The sequence below is a fragment of the Notechis scutatus genome, chromosome 1 (genome assembly GCF_049901735.1).
Source record: "Notechis scutatus isolate UNSWTSFEM ecotype Mainland chromosome 1, rNotScu1.2, whole genome shotgun sequence".
Lineage (NCBI taxonomy): Eukaryota > Metazoa > Chordata > Lepidosauria > Squamata > Elapidae > Notechis > Notechis scutatus.
This window is the reverse complement of record NC_142009.1, coordinates 279,554,986-279,579,729: the sequence shown is the minus strand read 5'-3', so window position 1 is coordinate 279,579,729 and position 24,744 is coordinate 279,554,986. Positions and strand designations below refer to the sequence as shown.

At 36.8% G+C, this 24,744-nt stretch overlaps 1 protein-coding gene across 1 annotated transcript in view; it reads right to left on the bottom strand.

The window, feature by feature from the left end:
- The window catches only part of AVEN (apoptosis and caspase activation inhibitor), a 138,447-nt gene that overhangs the window by 5,169 nt on the left and 108,534 nt on the right, over positions 1-24,744 (bottom strand). Inside the window, exons 3-5 of the mRNA XM_087951742.1 lie at positions 7,913-7,983; positions 3,475-3,570; positions 1,058-1,406 (exon numbers count right to left, since the gene is read on the bottom strand). Coding sequence (XP_087807868.1) covers positions 1,058-1,406; positions 3,475-3,570; positions 7,913-7,983 — 516 coding nt within the window. The remainder of the gene's footprint in view (positions 1-1,057; positions 1,407-3,474; positions 3,571-7,912; positions 7,984-24,744) is intronic.

Here is a 24,744-nt window from a genome sequence, read left to right as displayed (position 1 = left end):
ACTTTTACAATTAGGAAGAGAGCCAGTTTGGTCTAGTGATTAAGGCACCAGCAGAGAAAGTAGGAGACTGCGAGTTCTAATCCCACTTGACCTCCCTTATACCTCTTGGAGGACCCTGAATAGATTGAGAGTTGGAGTACCTAAGTGTAAAACCAATATGCTCAAGTGGAAGCTCTTAGAGGATAACAACACACTATGTGAATGTAGAGAGGCAGAGAGCCCAGCTCATCAGTTGTTATATTGGTTACTACCAGAAACATGTACCAATCATGACTTATTTTTGGCCAATGACAGAGCCAAGGAGGTGGCTTCATTCTGGCATTTAAAGTTTGATCTAGACATGGAAGAAGAACCTTAGACATGAAAACTGACTAGGTGACTTTGGGCCAGTTACTTTCCCTCAGCCCAACCCACCTCACAGGGTTGTTGTTGTGTGGAAGATAAGAGGAAGGAGTATTAAGTCGCTTTGCCACCTTGAGTTATTTATAAAAATAATATAAGTTCATCCTCTAGGCTTCTATATATAATTTCAATTCACTGCATGGGTAAGAAGAGGAATGATTTTTTTTAAATAGGTTAAGAAAGATGATCCATATGAGACACAAGATACACCATGACTGATATAACAATGTATTTAATCCAGCCAGGTGTAATGGCATACATATTTGTGGAAGGAAAAATATTTCACTGATTGCATTGAAAATATCATCATCATCATCATCATCATCATCATCATCATCATATCTTGGAGCAATACCTAAAGGGCTACCTTGCTATTTGGAAATTCTGAATTTATCAGACTTGAATACCTGATTCTACAAAAAAACACCCTACTTGGAACAGCTTATATCCTCTGATGCTACCTTAACAGTTCCTAGGTCCTTGGTTAGGGTTAGGGTTAGAATAATAATAATAATAATAATAATAATAATAATAATAATAATAATAATAATAATAATAATAATAATAATAATGAGGAGGAGGAGGAGGAGGAGGAGGAGGAGGAGGAGGAGGAGGAGGAGGAGGAGGAGGAGGAGGAAAAATGCCTAATACTTACCAGTTTCTTCAAAAGTCTTTGTCAAATCATCCCCAGATGGCAAGCCATCTGCCTCCACTTCCAAAGCAATATTGTTTTCAGGATTAATAGGGACATCTAATTTCAGGAGCAGATCAAGGTCTTCATCCAAATGATCTATTACTTGATGTAAACTTGAAGGATTTCTCTGAAAAGCCTCTGAAGAAATTCCAGATTCATCTTTATTTGACAAATTCAAGGGAACAGCAGAATCTTCCTTGGGATAACAGTGCGACCCAACTCTCTTTTGCTGTTGTAATAGATCGCCACTCTTCTTGGCCACATCATGACTTTGCAGCTTAATCTGGGGAAGTGTGACTGGAGTTGCATCCTACAGTAATAAGAAAAAAGGTCTAAACGATGTTTAGCTTCTGCCAGGAAAAAAACACCCAGTAAATTTAAATTTAAACCTTATTCTTTTATTTTTCTTATATGTAACCATTTCATGTATTCACAACTATGTATACATTTATACTTATTATCTTGTAAGCAATTGGCAAATCAAATAAATAAAATAAATAAAATAAATAAATACTCATCTATACATATTCACACTATGGATAATAAGCTCATATTGTATAGAAGTACAGGTAGTCTTCAACTTACAACAGTTCGCTTAGTGACCAAAGTTCCAATGGCACTGAAAAAATAGACTTGACCGTTTTTCACTGTTACATTTCCATGATCATGTGATCAAAATTCAGATGCTTGACAACTGCTTCATATTTATGACCGTTGCTGTGTCCCAAGGTCCTTTGATCCCCTTTTGCAACCTTCTGACAAGCAAAGCCAATGGAGAAGCCAGTCTCACTTAACAACCGGATTACTAACCGATCAATGGCAGTGATTCACTTAACGGAGGCAAGAAAAGTTGGAAAATGGGGCAAAACTCACTTAACGAATGTCTTGCTTAACAACAGAAATGTTGGACTCAGTTGTGGTTGTAAGTCGAGGATCACCTGTATAGGAATATTGCTCTAGAAAGTAAGATTAATATTTTAATAAGCTCCAGTTTCAGCCTTTTATTTACCAAGATACATGTGCCGTACCAATAACCTGCATAATCTTCTTTCTTTCTTTTTCAAGGATTTGCCTGCAATCTTTTTATACTTATGCTTTCTCCCGAAACAAGCCTGAGGTCAGACAAAAAAAATCAGTGGAACCATCTGCCAAGTCCTTTTCAAATGAAAACCATTCCAATGCTCTTTTCCTTCGAGCATCCAAATAGTAACGACAGCTTCCTTTCCTCACTTAGTTTGCAATTTCATTTGATTCCTCAGGAAGCTAGAAAAATAATGCCAACAGAATGGCAAGCATTCATTCTACTGAACAGCAGTCTTTTATTTTACCATTGAAAGATGTGATCAGCTTACAATAACCAAGGATACCAAATTGGTCCATTCAGTAGCAAGAAAAAAACAAGAGAAAAAAATGTAGCTTCCTACAGCCTGCAGTTCATTGACTTGGTGGCTCTAATCAGGCACAGTAGGAGAATCTGTTACTTCATTACAGCACAGAATGTGCCCTAACAGTAGATTAAAACCAGTAGATTAAAAACAAAAACCAGCCACTGCTTTTTAAACAATTAACAGCAGGAAAGGCAATGACATCCAGCCTTGCCATTGTATGTAAAGGAAGGAATTTGACTTGCAAAATAAATGCAAATTTCTCTGCTACAGTCACAGAAGTGACTTTGAGTTGGAACAAGAAAAAAAGTGAGCAACATCAATATCTAAGTCGCTTTAGGCAATCCCTCAGGAGAAAAAAAAAACAGATTTGGGTTCTTATGTAGCCACCTTTTATCTAACCCGGAATGATTTTTCTAGCATTTGATATACCGTTAAGTTTACCCAACAGCTACAGCTAATTCACACAACTCCTTTTCAGTCTACCTGAATATTTTGCTTTTTTTTCCCCCCTTCCCACAGTCAGAAGATATTTTATATTCATGATGCTACCAGGAATTATAAACTCTGGGCAAAAGTAATTGTTTTTTTTATATATAGGTCTGTGTAGCACTGCTGAATTAGATCCACAGCATAATGGACAAGATCAAAGCAAAGATTATTGTAAAGATCAGTGAGAAGAAGAAAGAAATGTTCTCTGTGAGGTTGCTAACAAGAGTGTTTGTGTGGGGTGTGTGTATCAAAATCTGGAGTAACAAAACTAGAACGAGCAAGTCTTTGGGGATGCTAGCCTTGACCTAAATGCACTTGGCAGGTGGAAAATATAAAACATTTTGTTTTTGAGGAGCAATGAAGCCGAAGAAGTGCTGATAGGAAATTCTGCTATTTAATAGCATTCCTCCCTTGTAGAGCTGAAGTAATAACATTAAAATAATATGAGGCTGTTCAGCTTACAATATGGCTCAAGGTATTTTTGAGGAGGATGGGTATTACCTGTACCACTTCAGCAGCCACGTTGAGTTTGAGGTGCAGAGGCAGCTCTTCCAGCGCTTGAACCAAGGACTGGCAGTCAACGTACAATCCTGACAACTGAAAACAGAATGCATGCACACTAAATGAAAACTGCATTCATTTTGATCACCCTGTTAGTGCAACAAAGTCTTTTCTCCTAGGTTGGGGAAGACTAACAGCATGCAATACCTTTATTCTTTCACTGCAAGCAAAGCTGTAACCGATTTCCATTACATTGGATTGAGTGACTCATGCACACCTGATTTCATATAAAAACTGAAGCACTAACAAGCAACCATCTATTACCTTGAACTTCATAATTCTGACAACATTGTTTGATTTCCTTTACCTCAGTATGGGTTCTGGGATGTTGGGCATTTTCTGAAAGATTGTGGCAACAAGCCACTGCACAAGATAGGCAGAGGCACCAGAACTATTATTCCATTTTTATCCAGAGGATAAAAAAAATCAGTGCAATAAGCTTCCACTTATTATTTTTTTAAATAGAGGACGATACTTTTTACAAAAACTTTTTAAAAATTACTCTTATCGTACTTGTTGTTATTTCAATGGTTTAGAGTTCTGCAATCTGTTTTTAAGATGCCATGAATGTCTTGTTTGTATTTTGCCTGATACTTCATAGCGCAAAAATGATATAAATATATTGCTGATTAAATGAATAAATAACTAAACAGAACCTGAACCAATTCAGAAAACTTGTAGATCTTTGTCTTTTAAAATTTGTTCACTGCTGATGTTTTGAAATTTGCTATTATTTTAAGCCTGAAGATACTTGTAAATAAACATTCTAACACTTTATCGGTGTTTGAAATGACCAAATTATTTTCACTCAAATAATCTGCAAAAATATGAATTAATGATACTGTACTGATATCTACTTATGTAGAGCCTAAAATAGTAATCATATGACTCCTTTGAAGTTCATGTTACTTTTCTGAGACAATAGAACATAGAATAATAGAGTTGGAAGGGACCTCAGTGGTTTTCTAGTCCAACCTCTTCTTTGACCAGAAGACCCTATATCATTTCAGACAGGTGGCTGTCCAGTCTCTTGTGGAAAGCCTCCAGTGATGGAGCACTCACAACTTCTCAGGGCAACTCATTCCACTGGTTGATGGTTCTCACTGTTAGGACATTTCTCCTTAGTCCTAGGTTGCGTCTCTCCTTGATTAGATTCATCCATTGCTTCTTGTCTTGCCTTCTGGTGCTTTTTAAAATAGGTTGACCCCCTTCTTCTTTGTGGCAACCCCTGAAATACTGAAACACTGCTACCTCCCCTAGCCTTCTTTTCACTATACTAAACATACCCAATTCCTGCAACTGTTCTTCATATGTCTTAGTCTTCAGCCCCCTAATCATCACTGTTGCTCTTTTCTGTACTTTTCCAGAATCTCAATATACTGTATTTTTTATATTGTGGTGACCAAATAAATAATAAACAAGACAAGAAAAAAATTTCATGGAACTAAACACAAGAAATTCTTCAAAAGATTCCTCAAAAAAACATCACCATTCCATAAGATATCCTCCTTTGTGCCATTGGATGTTATATTCTTAATGGAAACAAGATCACAGTATGATGTCATTTCATGGATGTCTTCTGTAATGAGCATGACAAATGAGAAAGGAAAGCCAAACATGAGATCCAATTCTAAGCAGCAGCCTAGGATCTTCTCTGATTTTGGCACAGACATTAATACAAAACAAGGGGATAGAAATCATAGAATGCTTTCCTGAGCAGTTGCTGACATTATGATTTCACTTCATTACAGACTCTCAAAGAAAAACTATAATCTTACATTAGCAATTCCCTAACTTGAACAATAAGGCTAGGATAAAATCAGTAGATAAATCTTCTGTCTCCTCACCTCTTTTTAGTAAATTAGTCCTCAAGTTGCAAGAAGTTATTTATCTTACAAATTTGACTCTCTTTCAAAGTCCCTGTCAGTACCTTCCTCTGAATTGTGTTTGATAAATCACTTGCTGTTCACCCAGAAGTGGTATTCAGCAGGTTCTGACCAGTTCTGGAGAACTGGTAGCAGAAATTTTGAGTAGTTCTGAGAACCAGCAAATACCACCTCTGACTGGAGATTTTACAGTATCCTTCCCCTGCCACAACCACCAAGCCACACCCACAGAACCGATAGTAAAAAAAATTTGAATCCCACCACTGCGTTCACCCTTTTCAACAGAATTTTAGAACCCAGATCATAAATTAGGAAGGTAATCCTTTTTTCTTGGGTGCCTAAATTATCACCAAATTGATCTTGCCTTAAAAAGCCAGCTTAAAGGTGGAACAATGGTGGAACCTTGCTTTAAGCATGTCTTTTATATATAGGTCTCAGAAAAAAACAAAACATTTCAGAATACTAATCACAATAAGGTAGGCAATGTAGCCCAATGATCTGATCAGGTTTGGATCCTGGCATAAGTAGCTGTTATCCATCTTCCAAGGTAACTATCAATACATTTCAGCAGGATGTGGCAACATCTACTACTGTGCCAAAATGTTTAGTATCTTTTTTTTTTACTACTTCATGTAAAAGTCCTCTTCTATCAAAACTTAACAGCTAATAGCCATGCCTTTGAACCCTACAATGGACTTTCAGTAGCTTTTCTTCTCGCTGTATCAAACTATGACAGAATTTTATAGTAGACAACTTTCTGCTTACTAAAACCACACTGTATGTGTGGCTGATACAGACTCACGTGTACAACTTGTACTGTTTCACTCAGGTGCAGATTCAACTATAGCCCATGTCCATTTTTTTAAAGATACATACTTTATTGATTTGTTTGGGCTGGTACTAAGATTTAACATGGATGTGGGAGGACTGATTTTAATAGTTTTTATGCAATAGCTGGGTTATTTTACTCTCCTTAGATTTAATAACACTTACTTAGCATTTATAAAGAGCACTTTAAGTGTTCAAAGCACTTTGCATACATTACTTTAATAATCCTTACAAAGTAAGGAAGTAATATAATTCTTATTTGCCTGGGTTTTGTGTGTATGTGTGTGTGTGTGTGAGTGTTACATGAAGACTGAGAACAGTAACAATTGCCTATTGTTTTAAGATGATTGCTGAAACAATATTATTTTAACAATTTTATCAGTTTTACAGGTATTAAACAACCCATGCTCCCTTGGGTCATCATTTCAGGAAAAAAAATCCTTATCTAAATAGAGAAACAGAATGACCACAGGTGAGCAAAAAAAAAAAAACAGAGGGAGCAGGAATGACTTCTAACCACCTTCCCATTGAATTTTCTTGTGGGAAGCTGGTAAGGAAGCATTAGAAATCTTCAAATCTTCTGTCTTTCCTTCTTCCGTTTTCCCTTTCCAGCAGAGAGGTAAGTGGCTGCTGCTGGGAAGGAAACAGAGTGAGGGAGTGTGAAAGCGGCTGGGAAACTATCACAGAATGTTGAAAATGCAGATCACATGACTACAGCAGCATCCTGCAGCCTTTAAGCAGTCGCAACTGTCCCCAACTTCATTTCCTTGGGAGTTGTAGGTCTCAGATTCATTCTACAAGGTAGTCCGTTTTGACGTAGCTTGATTCAGAAATTATTGCCCTGTGATGATGCACTATTTCACTCTTTCAAAGGTTACAGACACAAGAATTTCAGTTCAAAAACCTACTATATCTGAAAGATAACGGTCACTCTTTTGAAGACAGCAAAGTTCACATTTTGGTCAGAGAGAACCACTGGGCTGAGAGAGGGGTCAAAGAAGACATCTATGTTAAAAGTGAACAGCCCTATTTAAAACACAGTCCTTTCAGTAGTCTTATGAAGATTCCACACCCATTTGCACTCTGATTCAGGTGACACAGGGGGTACAGATAAAACCCCCAAGTGGCCTCAATGACTCTCAGAGAACTAATGGCTGAACTAATGCCTTCAGAATGCCAATGACCATTCCCCTTCAGTCAGAACCGGAGAAGTTTCTTGGAGGAGAAGCAAAACATTTTCAAGGAACCCCCCCCCCCAAGAAAGTCCAATTATCTTTTGAAAAGCATTTTTGGGGCATAACCTGGATGATTGAGAATCTCCATACATATAAGCCTATTTCACTCAGATGAGACACAAAACAACTATTACTTGCTCCACTATCTGATGAAGAGTTTAAACAATATTAAAATGCCCAACAGTAAAATACCAGGACTGAATAGATTTCCTATAGAGTGGTAAAATATTAATATATTTTTTGGGGGTGCCAAAACTGTCAATTTCATCATGAGGTACTTAATAAGGGAATATTACCAGAGATATTATATTGCAATTAAACAAGAGTTATAATAGTACATACTGCAAATATTTATTAACTGCCATGGAAATAATGAAATTTTAAAAAGATACACAGCAATTTTTAAAAGAAAGACTTGTTCTCCATTACCTGCTTTGGGCAAAGGTTTTCTGAAACCCATTCTTTTTCTTCAGTAAATCTGAATTGGGTAAAGGAATCGCCTGAAAACAAAATGACATTTAAGTTAAATAGGCCACCCCATTTATCAGAAATGACTGAGGTTACATTAATGAAAAAAAAATCAAGCTTGATGCACAAATAATATATCATTCCCTGTTTCACACTATTCAAGACAGCAACCACAATGATAAAAATGGTGAGAACATAACTTAAGAGTAAGTGTAAGGACCAGTCAGATGAATAAGAGTTATAGTTCAGCTTCTTATTATGCTTCCAGAGTCCCTGTTTATTGTCTTTCAGACTGAAAGAAACCACATGTGGGATAGTCCATGTTACAAACCAACAGGAAACTCCTTCTCTTAGTAAAACAGATTTTACAAAAGGTAGAGCACACTGCACACTTCATGCAGCTACCAGCAAGAATTAAAACTGGCACAACCTAATTCAGAGAAATAGTTTTTATTCTGTTTGAAGAAAACTTCATCAATTAGCGTGTACACTAAAGGCAAGTTTGTGTTCAGGTTTCTGAAACTAGCATTGTTTAATTTCAACACTTCCAGCATGCTGTGCATTGGTTCAGGTCTAAAGCAAAACGTTGCTTTAGAAAACCCGCTGAATCGTTCTCCCTGTTAAACGAACAGAGGGAAATGAATGAACTGCTATAATATGTTTAACTTTTGAGAGAACTTAATGATCACTGCATTTTGAGGGATGAAACATTCCCAGTTAGAGGCAGTTGCAGAATTTGTCCACAAGGGAGAAAGCAATTCCTGTCCCCTCTTTCCAGGGGAAGGAGAAATTGATAAATATTGTATTGCTTCATGTGTTTTTTTTATAATGTATTTTTTTCATTTTTAAACCATGTACTTGTCTACCATATTTAAATTCTTTCTCAGACCATTATGACTGAAAAGAAAAAAGGAAAAATTTACAGGTAGTCCTCAACTTACAACCACAATTGAGCCCAACGTTTCTGTTGTTAAGTGACACATTTGTTGAATTCTGCCCCATGTTACGACTTTTCTTCCACATTTGTTAAGTGAACCACTGCAGTTGATAAGTTAACTCATTAAGTGAATCTGGTTTTCCTGTTGACTTTGCTTGTCAAAAGGATACAAAAGATGGCCGTTTGACCTTGGGACACAGCAACTGTAATAAGTATGAACCAGTTGTCATGCATCTGAATTTTGATCACATGATCATGGGACTGATACAAAGGCCGTAAGTGTGAAAAATGGTCATAAGTCACTTTTTTTAATGCCATTGTAATTTTGAACAGTCACTAAATGAACTTTGTAAGTCAAGGACTACCTGATTAGAAGTTACTGCAATTGGTTATAAATTATACTTTTTACTCTTCCATCTTTTTTCCCCCCTGTGGTGAACTGGAAAATTATCAACTTTAATCTCCTCTGAGGCTATCTTAAACTATTCTCTTCACATTTTCTGAAAATCTGCGGCAAATCCAAGGAGTCATACAGTTAAACTTTGGTTTGAATCCCCTTGTGGTAAAGAATGTTTTCCATCAGACAAAGTGTAAAATATTTCAAATTATTTTCTTGCTATTCTAGATCTGAACACATTTGCAAATTTACACTTGGTAAAACAAACAAATGCTAGCAAAAAGCTTGCTTCCTTCTTAACTCATTCTTTCCCATCGGTGCACATGTGATTAACTAAACCCAACTAAAATAGAGTTTGGATCGTCCATCTTCTTTTCCTTTTTCAATTACTTTTAAAAATTGCAGCTGCAATTTCATTGGCTGTTTTGTTTTTTCTATAGTGCTTCAGCATATCTTGGTTTTTAATAGGTTCAAACATGCATTATATAATTTACTAGAAAATAGTTACTAGAAATCATTTAAGATATAAGCCAGTTTTCAATTAACTTCATAAAGGATGAACGCATTTTGCACAAATGTACTATCATATTAAAATAGAAGTTCCTGTTCACAAAAGAATTTTATAAAGCTTGTAAAAAATAATCCCCAACAGCACTAGTAAAGATTTGAATTAAAACCTGCATTTCTATACAGGAGCCAGATTGCAGAACACCAGGAAACAAGAGAAGTTCTAACAACATCTCTAATTCTAAAATCTGTTAGGATATTAGTAAGTTATTGCACTATTTATTATCTACAGATCATTAGCTCTTCATATGTAACATCCTAGAGCAGGTGGGTCGTAACAATTATGAACACTTTTGCAATTTAAAAGAAGCACCTCTTATCTTTGTGATGGAAGAAAACTAAGTTTGATTTTCTGCCAACTGAAAAATACAGAATGCAACAGAAGTCAATAATGACTAGCATCACAGTAGGTGTTTCAGAAAATATTTCAAAGTGAGATGATGATGGTAATTTTTATTATATACATGCCTGCTGGACCAATCTGCCTCCATGTCTATGTAAAAATGCTGCAATTTAGTTTCATTTTGCTCTACCCTTAAAAATGTATGTATCTAATTGTTAGTTGTTCCAGGGCATTAAGCTGACTTATTTAGTGGCATGTATGACCTCAAACGCTCTCAGTTAATGAGCATTTCATGGTAGTTATTTCTTAACCTACACTATTAAACCTCAGAGAATTATTACAAAATGAAGGAAAAAGATGATTGGATAAAAGTTATGTTGAATTGCTGAAATAATGTGAAAACTGGAAATAGTTCCCATCCAAATACTATAAAGGTTTTGAGTTGAGAACAAGACTACATTGGCAATGAAATTTTCAGATTATGACCAGATAATTTATTCTCTAGTCTCAACCAAGGCACATCCGATTCTCTCCTGGGAATATGTTTGAGATACATATATTTACATATATTTGCTTTGACGATCATAGAAAAATTGCTGACAAATAATTAGATTTCTAACTCACAACTGACTTCTCAAGTAGGCCTCTAAAAGGTCTCTGCAGTAGGAATGTAAGGTTATGCGATGCTTATCTATAAATAGGTTATTCAGATCTAATCATTGAATAAACACATATACCCTGTTTCTCCAACAATATGGCCTCCCCCAATAGGAAGTCCCAGCATGTTTTATAGGCATGAAATGAAATTAAGCCCCTCCCCCCAAATTAAGGCCTATATTAAAACATGCAAAATAGGGGGAATGGTGGGGGGGGCTAGGAAGTACTTTTGTTGCACACCTGGATACGGTGCTGCCTGCGTTGACCTCGATACGAAGTGCCCCACCAACGCCGAGGTGAACATCTAAGCTGTTGCTGCCCGCCCGCCCAAAGATGCAAGGGGAGGGGGGGGATTAAGTCACCCCCAAAAAGACGACCTAGACATTTTTTCGGGGCTTAAAAAAAAATAAGACCCGGTCTTATTATATAAGAAACACGGTAGATGTAGCAGTTCTGAGTTATTTAGGTAAGTCAACCCGCCTTACGTTTTATGTTATGTTCTTGATTTTCAAAGACAGTGAAATTTATTAATTAAAATTGCTTTGTACACTTTTTTGTACAAATGACAATTTCTGTCCTTCAGAAAAAACATAATCATTTTAGTCTAATTATTTAGGCTAAATATTGCTAATTTTTTGTTTCTTCAACACTGGGGTTGAGAAATAGAAACCACACTGTCTGCTAATTTGTGAATTGATAACAGAAGGATAATGTCAGGGTTCTGACCAATGCCCTAACAAAATTAAGAGTCTCAAGCCATCTAGCAATAAAAATCCAGTTGTTTATTAGAAGCATCATGTTGGCACTTCCTAGTGAAGCCAACTGTGGCGTCACCTAATCTGTGCCTTGCCTCTGTCCCTGTTTCCCCCTCTCCCCCAGAGTGTGTCACTAGTCACATTCCCCAATGAAGCAATTTTGCGGGTTGTAGAAATCACTCCCTCCAGCCGCTGCAGGTCTCCGTGGAGATGGCCTTGACTTTGGCTGGCTAGGCTACGTCTTGTTTTGATTGAGGTGTGAATTCCTTGGTGCAGCTGCGAGGTGCGGTTCCCATCCCCCTGCTTATGGCAACTTGGGAGCAGGTCAGGAAAGAGTCATGAATTGACAGATAACAGCCCCCAGCCTCTTGACTCACAGTGATATCACAATAGATGTTTTGATGAACAAACAATTTAAAGGTGGTACATAATATCACAGAGGAAGTTTATCAAATAAAGAAGTAATACGTGCAATTCATCAGAAGCACATTCAGCATAAATTAGTTTAATGGAAATGTGGTCTAACTAATTATCTTAAAAAAAACTCTTAGCACGAAAGTAATTTAACGTTACTCCATAAATATTAATAAACTATTGGACAATAAGCTGTGAATGGTTTCAAATTTAAAAATCATTCTTTTTAATTCCAGGTAAAAGTAATTGAAAATTAAAGCAACATGAACATTGTTTTGGTAAAAAACAGGACCATATGTTCAATCTCCTCTTTTCAATTTCTCACATTCAAAAGTGGGAAATCTATAACAGACATTTATATCCCATTGTAACTCCTTAAATGAACTGGAACTCAAATAAATTAGATACCTGGGTTCTAGTATTAGCTAAATTCACTTTTAACCCAAACAAAACCAGAGTTCTAGAGCTCGTGGTTAGACATGGAAGAAATAAAATAATTAATACTAATGTGCATTTCAATTCCAATAAATAAATCATTTTGAGGCTGAAACATTCTAATCTTCAGAGACTTCAGAGGATAATTAGGACTGCAGAAAAAACAATTTATACCAACCTGCCTTCAATTGAGGAACTGTATATTGCATGAGTCAAAAAGAGGGCTGGAAAATATTTACAGACCCCTCACATCCCGGACATAAACAGTTTCAACTCCTACCCTCAAAACGATGCTAGAGAGCACTGCACATCAGAACAACTAGACACAAAGACAGTTTTTTCCAAACGCCATCACTCTGCTAAACAAATAATTCCCTCAACACTGTCCAACTATTTACAAAATCTGCACTACTATTACTACTAATCTTCTCATCACTCCTTATCACCCATCCCCTCCTACTTGTGACTGTATGACTGCAACTTTGTCGCTTGTATCCTTACGATTTATATTGACTTTTCCTAGTATGATTTGATTGCTCATTTTACCCTATGACTATTATTAAGTGTTGTACCTTTTCTTTTATGTACATTGAGAGCATATGCACCAAGACAAATTCCTTGTGTGTCCAATCACACTTGGCCAATAAAGAATTCTATTCTATTCTATTCTATTCTATTCTATTCTATTCTATTCTATTCTATTCTATTCTATTCTATTCTATTCTATTCTATTCTAATCTCAACAGCCATCTCAACTTCTCTGAGCGTGGAACAAAATAGATGTTTTGCGTGTTTCGTTCTGAGGCTGGTAGAAAATAAGTTGCTTTAAAATCTTCTGTCTGTTTCAGATCCTATAATTTGGCTATGGGTTTTGGGCCATTTGTGGTAGTATTGTCCACCCTATCAATCATGTCCCTGCTGCCATTGATTCAACTTGATGGGAGAGTGCCATTTGTAACAAACAAAAAAAAGAATTAATTACATGGTGAAGATGACTTTTTATAGCTTTGCACCTAATAACCTGTCTGGTACATTACTGCTTGTGGGCGGATGAAGTGCATTTAGCATTTATCTATTATGTGTATGCACTATTGTGCATGCTTTAAACCAATGTAGCCAACGCAGTTAAGGTTTTTCAAATGTAAAGGCTACTAATACAATATTCACTTCTTGAGGTTTTGAGTACATGCTATCCGCCTATGCTTTCGGGAGCTAATGATACCTGGCGTCAGAATGCATCTAAAATTGCAAAAAAACTGTTGGTTTGAAGAACAGTTACTTTTGTTCATTTAATGTTGTTCATGCCGTTAAGAAGTATAGGCCATTAGTTTACTTCATTATGCAGCCAACAGCCGCCCTTATGTTCAAGCAAAAATCCGTAAAGATCAGAGAATTGTTTAATTGGCAGGCAGGATTATTAAAAACAAACATTTTTCAGATCTAATTTTTGATCTTGCTAAATTGGTGGGATGTAGTGCTTATAAACATGCTAGATCAGGGGTCCCCAACCGCCGGTCCGTGGACCGTACCGGGCGCGAACAAGCCTTACCGGTCCGCTGGTTGCTGGGCGCTGCCATCTTTTTGGTAAAAAAGCAATTTTTCGTCAAAAAGATGGCGGCGCCAGCGCTCGATGAGCTTTTCCGGGTAGAAAGCCATTTCTACCGAAAAAGCTCACGGAGCGCTACGCCGCCATTTTTGAAAAATCACTTCCGTGACGTCACGGAAGTGATTTTTCGTCAAAAAGATGGCGGCGCCAGCTGACGCTGGAACCGGGCGCGCGCCAGCTGACGCCGGAACCGGGCCGCGGCGTCGAAAAGGTTGGGGATCCCTGTGCTAGATAGTTTAGTTTTTGAAAACTAAAAATATGAATAAAGCTCTATACTATATGAATTAAGATTTGAATTAAATATGTTTGTTAACACATTTTCTTGCACAGAGTGCCAGAAATTGCTTGCAGAGAACCTTACATTTGCTTTTTTTTTCTTTTTTCTTTTCTTTTTTTGGGGGGAGGGCTGGGGTTGTAACTTGTTCTGACTTGTGCCACATGTTTTTAACTTTTTGATGTATACTTATGATAATACTTGCATCTAATTTGTGAATATGTGTGTGTATAGATGATTGTTTTCAGCTATATCTGAAACAGATGCTCTTTTACATTTGGTAGATAATTCATTGTCTGAATATTATGTTCCCTACAAAAAGTGCCTAATTCTATATTTCCTGATTATCTTTGACTGAAAGGGAAGAAAGGTACAACAAAGAGAAAATGAATCTACTTAAATGTTCCATAAAATTCATCTGTCAAAATGAAAATCAGTTAAACAAGCTCCAGTAAGTTGCAGGAAAAGTGAAGCAGGCATCTGCCATTACTCTGTCTATGCTACTTAATAGCACAGCATAAAAAGCACTGCTTTTTAATCAAAATTAAATATGTAAATATTTTCTTTTATAAGTATCACTATAAAAGACAATATTTACATATTTTAATTTTGATTAAAAAGCTCTGTGATATTTTTCTTATTTGTGTTGTGAATTGTTTTTAATCCATAGAATACAGAGTAAAAAAAAAATTTTTTTTTGAAATAATACTCCACAAACCAACTGGCATGCACTATTCACAAGTTGTAGCTGATCCTCCAGATGGTAAGAATTTTTCAATCTAACTTTTGTTAGTATGATTTTCTTTTCTGCATAACTATCCAGAAATTTCAATATGCAGATATAGATTTCCTTATAGGATACTTTAAATATTTGTTCAATATTGCTAAGTTGCAATCCCCTGAACCCTCATTAAACATTATTTATTTCTCACGCTTCATTTTAAATATGTTTGAATTTCTAACACACATATGCAGCACTGCATCAAGGAAAATAGTGTGCAAAGACCCATGGGTTAGAGAGACTTGACCTGTTTAGTCCTGTTCATAGACATATTGTAAGATCAGGAATAGCTCTCAAATAAAGGACATTTAATCATCCTCTTCGTCACATATGTAAAATGTCTTTGCTGAGAGATTCTGCCATATGCAGTTGAATGCCTGTTTCAGAGACCCTTGTCAAAAGGTATAGTTAAAAAATCTCCAACTGAAGTAAAGGTGACACAGTCTCTACATGGTATAAATTTAAACAGAATATCTTTTTGAAATTTTGAATCCATCCTATTAATGTACAATTGCTTCCAGATTCAAAGTAAAAGGACATGAACATGGCAGGTGCAGACTTGGGATACCCTTTCAGTCAAAATTATGCAACATCGCCTTTGACAGAAACAACAGCTTTTCAAATATTTTATATAACCGGACAAGTCTTTCTATTCTTGCTTTTTATTTCCCCCCCTACTTTTCTAGTTGAGAAATATTCTTAGATCTCTGTTCACACACTACACGTTTACAGTCTCCCCACGGATTTTCAATAATATTCAAGAGAAGACCATCCTAAAATCTTTACATTATTTTTTTCCTGTAAACATTTAATGATTGATTTGCAGATATGTTCTGGGCTATTGCCTTGATGAAATATCTACTCTCTTTTCAAGTTCAGCATCTGCACTAACAGTGGGACATTAGCTTCTACAAGATATTGATATTTAATTAATTCTTCTTTCTACTTTCACAATATTTCCTATGCTACTTGTTGCCCCACAGAGCCAAAGCACAACAGAGACAGCTCAAGTCTTAACGGCTGGCAAAGTATTCTTCATCCCCAAATGTATTCTGTTCAGTTATGGCCAAGCCAAGCCATTCAATGTTTGTTTCATCAATCCAAAACACTCTGTTTCAAAATGTTCTCAGGTTTATAAAGTTTTTTTTTCATACTTTAAACAATTATTTTGAGATGAGTTCTGAAAAACTCATATAAGAACTACTATGTGTTATATAAAAACTACTATGCTGTGGACCTTCAGACCACTATTTTAAAGGGACTGTGGTGCTCTGTGGGGGTGCAGTGTTTAGAAAGCAGTATTGGAGGCTTATTCTGCCCACTGCCAGAAGTTCAGTCCTGACCGCTCAAGGTTGACTCAGCCTTCCATCCTTTGGAGGTCAGTAAAATGAGGACCCAGATTGTTAGGGGCAATATGTTGACTCTGTAAACTGCCCATAGAGTACTATAAAGCACCATGAAGCAGTATATAAGTCTAAGTGCTATTGCTACTGTTCTCTGTAGGTTTTTTTTTACAGATCTGAATATTTATCAGGCAGTTCTATCAAAGATTTTTCTTGTTCTCCAGATCTAGCCTTGACTTTAATATTTCCAGGTAACTATTACTTCTTAACAATAGTTTTCCCAACTGAAATTACTAGCCAGTAGATTAAAGAATTGTTACAGCCTTTCCCTTCTATAGTATATGTGAATTATCTTCATTTTAAAATATTCAAATATCTGCTTAGAGAAACCCATAATTTCTGAAAATAGACTGAACGATTCTGAGAGATTAAAACGATCAGAATATTTGTACTTTGAAATTACCTGACTCTTGGTAAGTACAATGAGTCAGTCATCTTCTTTTTGGCAGTTTTAACTTTGTTGCTATGATCCATCAAGTCATAGTCAACTTTTGGTGACCTTTTGGATAAAAGCTCTTCAAGCTAACCTGTTTCTCTCGCCTCATCACACAATTCTGCAAGCTGCATTTCTGTAGCTTCAGTATTTCTTCTATTCACTTCAAGTGCTGCTGTCTACTTCTCCTTCCATAGAATAAAATAAACTGTACCAACATTCAGTGGTATTATGTATATTTCCAAGTTTAGAATAAAAAAGTTTAGAACGAAAAGAACTAAGTTAGCACTGTCACCCTAATAGATTGTATCAATCCGCTTATAAATCATCAATACTGTTTAGAAATGTTAGAATTTATACAGTGTAATTTAAGAGTCCTTGGATGCTCTCTGAGCTTCATTGTTTGCTTGCAGATGTTTCATTACTCAACTAGATAACATTGTCAATGTTAGCACGTGTTGAGTTTATATAAGGTAGCTTGCCTTGCCAATTTTGATGGTGGGGTGATTTTTCTCCTTGATAGATTCTTGATTAGGACGTTGTTTTCTGCTTGATTGTTTAGTGTTAATCCCAATGTTGATTTGATCGAGAGGATATATTCCAGTCTTTTTGTTTCCTTTTATTTTCTCTTGAATTGTGTACACATATGTTTTATTTCTATGTGTCTATTGATAGCTGATTGGTCTAAATGCCAAACTCCCAAGAACACTCTAGTGTATTTAGTAATTTTAGTCTAGATAAGGCATTGTTGTAGAACTCATTGGAAAAGACCCTGATATTGGGAAAGATTGAAAACAAACATTCAAGAACGGGTGGGGGGGAGAAGATGAGATAGTTAAATAGTGTCATTGACACAATGAACATGAATTTGGGCAAACTCCAGAAGACAGTGGAGGATAGGGAGGCCTAGTGTACTATGGTCTATGGAGTTGCAAATAATAGGAGACAACTTAGTGATTGGACAACGAAAATGGCTTTGTACTGTTTTCATGATCAGTTCTTGGTCCTTTAATTAAAAGTTTGGAGACAATTACTTTATTTTTAAATAAGGTAGATATGCAGCATTCTTAAAATGTTGTAATGTTTCACTTGATGAGATTTTATAAAATTACAAAAGAATCCTTATATTTCACTCACATGAAAACAATTGCAACTTATGGTGAAATCTTTACAAAATATATCCAGCATGATAAGGTGTAATTAATTAAAGCTCTAACTCTATAAGATTTTCTATTTTTTATTACTTGCACTGAATATGCATATCCTTTTGCTTAGAATGATCAAAACATAGACACAGAGGTAAAGCTCAGGTATCAAAACTTGTTTCTTTCTTTCTAATCTTTGAAATTAGGTTTTAAGAGTGCCTAGATAATATCTTTTTGAGGTCATGGAGGAATGACATTCCCTAACAGTTTTGGAGTCCAGTGTTAACTCCTTTGATGCCCATTGATGACTTGTTTTTAATTGACATAAATTGCCTTTATTGAAAAGCATCAAAGAACTATTTCAAATTTGTATTTTAACACCATTTCACTGTTATAATGCCTATTTTGAATTGACCCTAGATATTTTGCACAAATACAGATTTTTTTTCCCTTATATGCCAAATTAAATATTATAAAGTGGAAGTTGGACTTTTTGAAACAGCTAGTTTTCACAGCAATTCTCAGCAATTTCAGTCTCATCTAAGCGTTTTTCTAAACTGATGGCAATAGCAGTGTCTGCAGGCTTATATATAGATCCTTTATGAATAATTAATTGGGGTATAAGCTTAAAATATTTAAGTAGTTTGATATCATGCAGCTGATGTTTCACATTTGTCCTGTGTTGCCCAACATTTGCAAAGCATGCCATTGTACTACAGATTTCCACATCACACAGTAGATCTAAAATTTATAGCTATATTAAATAGAAAATATATACATACATACACACACACACACACACACACACACACACACACATGGAAAAAATTTGGAAAATATTCTCAAGATGATATGAATGGATGGATGGGGATGAAACAATTTGGAGACTCAAAATGAATGAGGATGGTTTCAGGTGAGTATCTACTTATTAAAAAGTGTTTCAAATATTATTACCTTTATTGTCAGAGTACATGAGATTGGCTGAGCCTCCCTTCATGCAACCCCCCCAACACAACTCACAGTGAGGACAGAAGTCCCTAACCCAGTCCCAAACTTATTACACTATGTGACCTTGTTGCACAAGGTCTCGCAAGTCTATGTTATTTTCTGTTCAGAAGTCTGACAGCCCACGGGTAGAAACTGTTCTTCAGCCTGTTGGTATGGCTGGCTATGCTTCTATATCTCCTACCCAATGGTAGGAGAATGAAGAAGTGCTGTTGGGATGTGAGTCGTCCCTGAGAATTTTCCTCATTTTTCTAAGGCAGTGAGTCCTAGCGATGTCATCTAGTGGTATCAGGGAACAGCCCACAATTTTTTTGTGCTGTGCTCACCACCCTCTGTAATGTCTTTCTGTCCGCGGCTATCAAGCCAGCATACCACACCATAATGCAATATGTGAGGACACTTTCTATTGTGAACCGGTAAAAGAAGGTCATCAGTCATTGTTACACTTTATTCTTTCGCAAGACCCTAAGGAAATGGAGTCTCTGTTGGGCCTTTCTGGCCACCTGGGTTGTGTTGATTTTCTAGGTAAGATTTTTGTTGAGGTAGACTCCCAGGAATTTAAAGGAGGAAACTCTCTCCACACAGCCCCACTCGATGTAAAATGGGGTGCATTCCTTTCTCTTCTTCAGGAAGTCTAACACCATCTCCTTTGTCTTGCTGATGTTTAGGTGCAGGCTGTTTTCTAGGCACCATGATGATAATTTTTGAACCTCCTCCCTGTATGCTGTTTTGTCTCCGCCTGTAATGAGACCCAATACAATAGTATTGTCTGTGAACTTAATGATTAAAGTGGATGGGTCAGATGATACACAGTCATGTGTGTACAGTGAGTACAGGTAGGGACGGAGCACATAGCCCTGTGGGGAGCCAGTGCTAAGCTTCAGGGAGGTGGAAGTGACAAACCCAGCCCTCACTGTTTGTGGTCGGTCCCTCAGAAAGTCTTTGATCCAGTTGCAGATGGAAGAGGGAAAATCCAAGTCAGTCAGATTTTCGATACGGATGCTCGGCAGGAAAGTATTGAAGGCTGAGCTGTAGTCAATGAAAAGCATCCTGACATAGTTTCCGGGTTTCTCCAGATGGCTCGCTACAGTATGTAAGGCAGTACCTATGGCGTCGTCTGTTGACCTGTTCCCCCTGTAGGTAAACTGATGTTTGTTGAAGTCTGGTGGGAGGCATATCTTAAGGTATTGGAGAATCAATCTTCAAAATAGTGACTGTGGTTTATAATTATAGATTGTGAGAGTTCATGAAGAATACAAGGAAAGGAAATTCTGGGTGCTTCTTTCCTTTTTGTGCCAACAGTGGATCTTTGGAAAAACTGGACGTAGAAGAAAAAGAGAGAAATGAAAGAAACAAGACTGAATGCATGTACTGAATGTACTAGCCATGGATGAAAATATCTTGACAGTCTTAATATCTTGACAAATTAATTTCCCAACAGAATAAATGTAGAGTGCACTTAAAGAAAGAAGACACAGAAGCTGCTTAGAATAGAGTAAAAAGAATGTCTTAATGAAATGCATGGGAGAAATTTATTTGGTAAAATGAAGAAGTGAAAAAAGCTGTCAAATGAGGAAGGAAATGTATAAGAATGACTGCTGCAAAAAAAAAATGAGAAAGAGACAAAGATTATGGCATACTTGTATAATAAATTTCATATAATGTGTTTATGGAAAAGTAGTACATAATCAAAAAGTCAGGAACAGTTAATACTAAAAGAGGAAGGGAAATATATAGAGTTTTATAGATTTTTTAAAAAAATGTATCTAGAAGTGAATGAAAAGGGCTAAGCATTGACCCTTCATGCAGAGCAAATGGATTTTTAACAAGGTGATTAAATGATTTGGGATTAAATGGTTGTGGGGAACGCTGTAGATAGTATTTTAGAGAGCTGTATAGAATTGTTAGTATTATGTTGATGAATCAAACTGAAAGAAGTGCAATAAATATTAGTTTCCAATCAAAAAGGGTGAAAAGTATATCAAAAATGCTGTGGAAATTTTGGAAAATGTTAATACTGCAGAAAAAAAGGCTGTGGAGATTCTTAATCATCCAAGTCATAGTTGTTTCAAAGGTGCTTTTTCAAAAGGCAACTGCACTGTTTTTTCCTTGAAGAAGAACAAAACGTTTTGCTTCTCATCCAAGAAGCTTCATCACTTGTGATGGGTGAGGGGATTGGAAGGATAGGTTGTGACAGTTGAGACCGGGTGTGTGTATATAAGCCTCCCACTATCACAACTGTTGAAGCTTCTTGGATGAGAAGCAAAATATTTTCTTCTTCTTCCTTAAGGAAGTGAAACATTTTGTTCTTCTTTCTCAAGGAAAAATCAGTCCAACTGCCTTTTGAAGAAGAAGTAAAAGCACCTTTTAGTGCAGGTAGAGGGTTTAACTGGAGAAAAATTAAAATGTGATGATGTTTGCTATGAAGCAGCTATGCAATGTGTGTTGTGTGTGTATTTGTACCAGATGACTGAAATATATTATCCTTCCTCTGCACAATGGTAGCAAGGAGTAAATGCAGAAACCACAGAGGAATTAGTTTATGCAACGTGCCTGGGAAGATTTTTGGCAGAATCCTGATTGAAGGAATACAAGACTCCACAATGAGTAACCTTTGGCAAATTCAGTGTGGCTTTCTTCTGGGCTGAGCATTTGCAGGAGACATCGCTACTGGGAAGGTGTCTTGGCTGATTTATAGAAATATATTACAAAATCAATAGGCCTGTATTATGAAATATTTTGTGTAAATATGGTCTTGAAGACTGGTTGCTAAATGCAGTAAGAATACTATATATTGGAAATAAATCATAGATGAGAATAAAAGGAATGCATAAGAAGGGTGTGACACTGAGTAAGGAGTAAGACAAGGAATAAAACAAGGGTGGATCATGTCCCATACATTGCTGAATGTATTTATCGGTAAATGTACAAAAAAATGCTTCCAGTGACACACAGTAGTTGGGAAAACAAGCCTGCATTTTGTAAGCAGATGATAATGTTTTATTGGCTGTATATATTTAATGTTAAATGTATCAAAGGCCAAGGCAGTTGCATCTGACAGGGAAAATGGAACAATTAATATTTTAACTTATTTTGTAAGCAGCTGGGACAGTACGAAAGAAAAATGAATGACTAAGTATAAATGGAAAAAGATATACCCAAGAGATAAATTTTTATTCCTTATTAGAATGTTTAGTAAAGATGAGAAGGGAGATGGACAAAGATGGACTGAGAAATGCATGCAAATGCCCTGTAGGTAATAAATAAAGGTAAGTAATAAGTGTTTCTTTAAAAACAAAGTAAAAATTATAGTTTAGTGAAAACATCCTTCTGCTTACTGTGTTGCATGACCAATAACAATTGGGCATACTAGGAGAAAGGTAAAAATTAGTTGAAAGGAATTAATTGAAGTCTCTAGAGTTTTTACTCCGCTAGTTGTTGCAACTATAAGGGGTAGCATTTATATCCGTTTCAAAGCCATGAGCCAGCATTGTCCAAAGACATTTCTGCAATCATGTGGCCACAGCATGATGTTGCAGAGTGTTGTCTCCTCCCACCTGGTACCTATTTATTTACCTGCATTTGCATGCTTTCAAATTGTTAGGTGAATAGAAGCTAGGCAAAGACAGGCGATCATCCTGCCACGCAATGCTCAGGTCTTGAATCTGAGCTCTCAGCATCTTGACTGTCTTAATTAAAATTACTTCAGCATAATGGAAATTACATACTTAGGAAGCATGCATGGATATAATAGAAGCAAGGATGGTTTACAAGGATAAAAATGGAAGGAGAATTATAATAAAAGAAGGGTGTGTAAATTAATGTTAGCTTTATCTCTTTGTTACACTGCATGTTTTGTTTAGCCAAAAGGGAATACTGTGTCCAAGATGTACATATCTATCAAAATAAAGAAGATACTTTTTTACATAAGGCATAAGTAACATTATTGTATTTATTGCTATCAGATGTGGTGATGGCTACCAATTTCAAAGTGATTTTAAATTGAATTGAGCAAATCAATGCAGGACTGGACTAACATATTTTGAATCATAGGCCGATATATCCTCCTATGTCGGGCTGGCAAACTGGATCCCCTGGGCTGGATCAGCATTGTAGTTCTCTTCCTGGGGGCAGATGCAGCGGGGGGGCAGGAGAGATGCCTCCTACAGCACCCTGCCAGCCAAAACAGGGCATGTGGCCTTTTTTGCCCTGTTTGGGGCCCATTTTTATCCGGCAGAATGCTGCAGGAGGCCAGGGAGGGTGAAAACAAGGCATGGGGAGCACAAATGGCCCATTTTAACTGCCAGAGGTGCTGAGGGTCGATCACTTGATATTTCCAGGCCAGCCCATGGGCCAGATTAAGCACCCCGTGGGCCAGATACGACCTGCAGGCCTTGAGTTTCATACCCCTGTCCTATGTGTGGAAAAGCAACAGAAGAGGAGGGTTATGATCTTCCTACCCATTCTTCTGATTTCTTGATTGCATACGGTTAGCCACTGGATACACGACTGAATTGATAAAGCAGGGTGCAACTGATTTTCTGATAATAACACAAATACTTCATATTAATAAAGCAAATAGCCTCAATTTGCTAAAGTGCTTTTTGTGATTGAGATGAAGTGATTTCTCCATAGGGAGACATGTTTTGTAACCTTGGGGCCTTATCTGCTGCTTTCTGGAGCTGCAAGTAGGTTTCGATAACGGACTACTGAAACTACTGGATAGACTTGAAGCAAAGCAACACAACTGTTTTTCTTTGATTTTAAAATATGTTAGAAAACTTTGCATTTTGTTTTTGCGCTACAGATTCAAGGAGCAATTCACATGAACTTTCACGGAAGGAAATCGCCCCTTCAAAGTTTTGCACAGCTTCACTATTTATAGACATTAAAAAAGCAATTCTGAAAATAACCAAAACAAAACTAATATATTTTGACTATCCAGCTCACCCAGACTTCATTATATCGCAGTTTCCTAAGCCAAACCTGTCAGCAGTATTTTCCATACCTATCTCAGCCTCCTTATGACTCATAGAAAAGGCTAAATCTAGTGCATATCTAGTGACTCAGAACTTTATCCAAAACATCTAATGGGAGAAGGGGAAAAACAATTGGTAGAGTAAATGCTGTTGATAACACAACCCTCTGAACCATTTCTATAGTCTCTACATTACAAAGGAAACTTGAAAACTACTAATCATAAAGCAAGCAGAACTGAAGATTGTACTTTTAGAAGTCCAATAAACGTTTGGGAGACAGAATAATGAACAAAATGTTTCATAATTGTCGGGCTTCAATGATCCTACCGATTTATCCCCTGGAGTGAAGCCCGACATGTTATCTTGGTTGGGGAAGGAACATCCGATCCTGCCGTTTCCAACATATTGAGTTGGTCGGGGAAGGTTTTCCACTCCTGCAGATCCTCGGGGAAGGTTTTCCACTCCTGCAGATCCCATCCTGGCTCGACTCATCTATCCCGTATCGCCACGGACATGTGACAAGAATGGGGGTAGGAGGAGGCTTATCGCTCCAACTCATCTCATTTCCCGAAACGAAACACGGAGGCTCATTGGGGTGGAATTGGGGGAATTAAGTCGCGACTTGAGATTTAAACCACTACTGCTTGGTTAATTAGTTGCGT